The sequence below is a fragment of the Myotis lucifugus genome, unplaced genomic scaffold (assembly GCF_000147115.1).
Source record: "Myotis lucifugus unplaced genomic scaffold, Myoluc2.0 scaffold_41, whole genome shotgun sequence".
Classification (NCBI taxonomy): Eukaryota; Metazoa; Chordata; class Mammalia; order Chiroptera; family Vespertilionidae; genus Myotis; species Myotis lucifugus.
In genome coordinates this window covers 6,833,840-6,835,615 of record NW_005871089.1, presented here as the reverse complement: position 1 = coordinate 6,835,615, position 1,776 = coordinate 6,833,840, and the positions used below count along the sequence as shown (strand labels likewise).

The 1,776-nt window shown below is 43.9% G+C and overlaps 1 protein-coding gene across 1 annotated transcript; it reads left to right on the top strand.

The window, feature by feature from the left end:
• The first annotated feature begins 875 nt into the window (after nt 1-875).
• On the top strand, nt 876-1,776 carry LOC102421353 (peptidyl-prolyl cis-trans isomerase-like 3). The gene is given in 3 exon segments (XM_014455095.2): nt 876-981; nt 1,379-1,574; nt 1,576-1,776. Coding segments are annotated over 3 exon segments (483 nt in total). The 5' UTR covers nt 876-881; the 3' UTR covers nt 1,763-1,776.

Below are 1,776 nucleotides of genomic sequence, written 5' to 3'. Positions count from 1 at the left end.
AATAAATACCACATGATCTCACTCATTTGTGGAATATACTGAACAAGCATAAACTGATGAACAAAAATATATCCAGAGGCATAGAAGCATCAAACCTCAGAGGGAAGGTGGGGGGGGGGGGGGGGGATAAGAGATCAACCAAAGGACTTGTATGCATGTATATATGCATAACCAATGGACACAGACAGTAGGGTAGTGGGGGCCAGACCTAGGGGGCAGGAGTGGGCTGGGAAAGGTCATTGGGTGAAAAAGGAGACATATGTAATACTTTCAATGATAAAAAACTTAAATATATCCTATATAATAAAAGCCTAATATGCTAAGTGTCCAGTTGTCTGGTGACCAGGTCGACTATTCAACCAATCAAAGCATAATATGTTAATGATATGCTAAGGTTGCTCACTCGCTATGACATGCACTGACCACCAGGGGGCAGACAGTCAACTGGTCAACCACTCGCTATGATGTGCACTAACCACCAGGGGGCAAATGTTCCAACCAGTAGGTTAGCTTGCTGCTGGGGTTCGGCCTATCGAGACTGAGTGAGATGGGCTGGACATGTCCTGGAGCCCTCCCATGGTCCCTCCCTGTCAAAAGTGTTCCAGGTGGGCATAAATTACACTGTCTCCCTAGTTCTAGTCGTTTTGGTTTGCGATAGGGAGGTGGGCAGAGGAGGCAAGCCTGCGAGGGGCATCCTCTCAAATGGGTCCTGTGCTCAGCTTCCCGTGGGCTCACGAAACAAATTTCGAATCTTCAGACCTGTGGGAGCACTGCAATCGCATCTTTTCTGTCTTAGCAATGGCTGTGCTCGCCAAAGTGATTAATTTTTGAACTTTTCTCGATAAGACAGAAATTAAGTAGCAGTACCATCAAGAAGAAAAATGTCGGTGACACTGAATACAGATGTAGGTGATATTAAAATAGAAATCTTCTGTGAAAGGACACCCAAAGCATGTGAAAATTTCTTGGCTCTTTGTGCCAGTAATTGTTGGGAGCCATTATAAATCACATATACATCTCCAGCTTACAACAAGGTTTCTGGCTCCTCCAAGCCAACTCCCGATTTGGCCTGGAGTTAAAAGTTAACCTTGCGATTTAGCCTGGAGTTAAAAGATAACATACCCTCACCCTAAGCACAAAGCAAGCTACATCTCCGCTGATAAGCTGCGACATTCCAAAGTCTGTTACATCCTTAACGACTTCCTTTGCCCACCCCCTTCCTCTAGAAACAACATAAATACCACTCGCTGTAAAAAATAAAACTGAGGCTTGATCAGAACTTTGTCTTGCCTCCATTTCTTCGCGTCTCCTATCCTCTCATTCCTTTGCAGGATTTGGTGCGGTGTACCCACGAAGCGTGCCCTGCAGGTCGGGGCAAGTAATTACTACAATGGCTGTATATTTCATAGAAATATCAAGGGTTTCATGGTTCAAACAGGAGACCCCTTAGGTACCAGAAGAGGAGGTAACAGTATCTGGGGCAAGAAATTTGAGGATGAATACAGGGAATATCTTAAGCACAACGTTAGAGGTGTTGTATCTATGGCTAATAATGGCCCAAATACCAATGGATCTGTTTTTCATCACCTATGGCAAGCAGCCACATTTGGACATGAAATACACAGTATTTGGAAAGGTAATAGATGGTCTGGAGACTCTAGATGAATTGGAGAAGTTACCAGTAAATGAGAAGACATACCGACCTTTTAATGATGTACACATTAAGGATATAGCTATTCATGCCAACCCATTTGCTCAATAGTTATAATAGGCCTG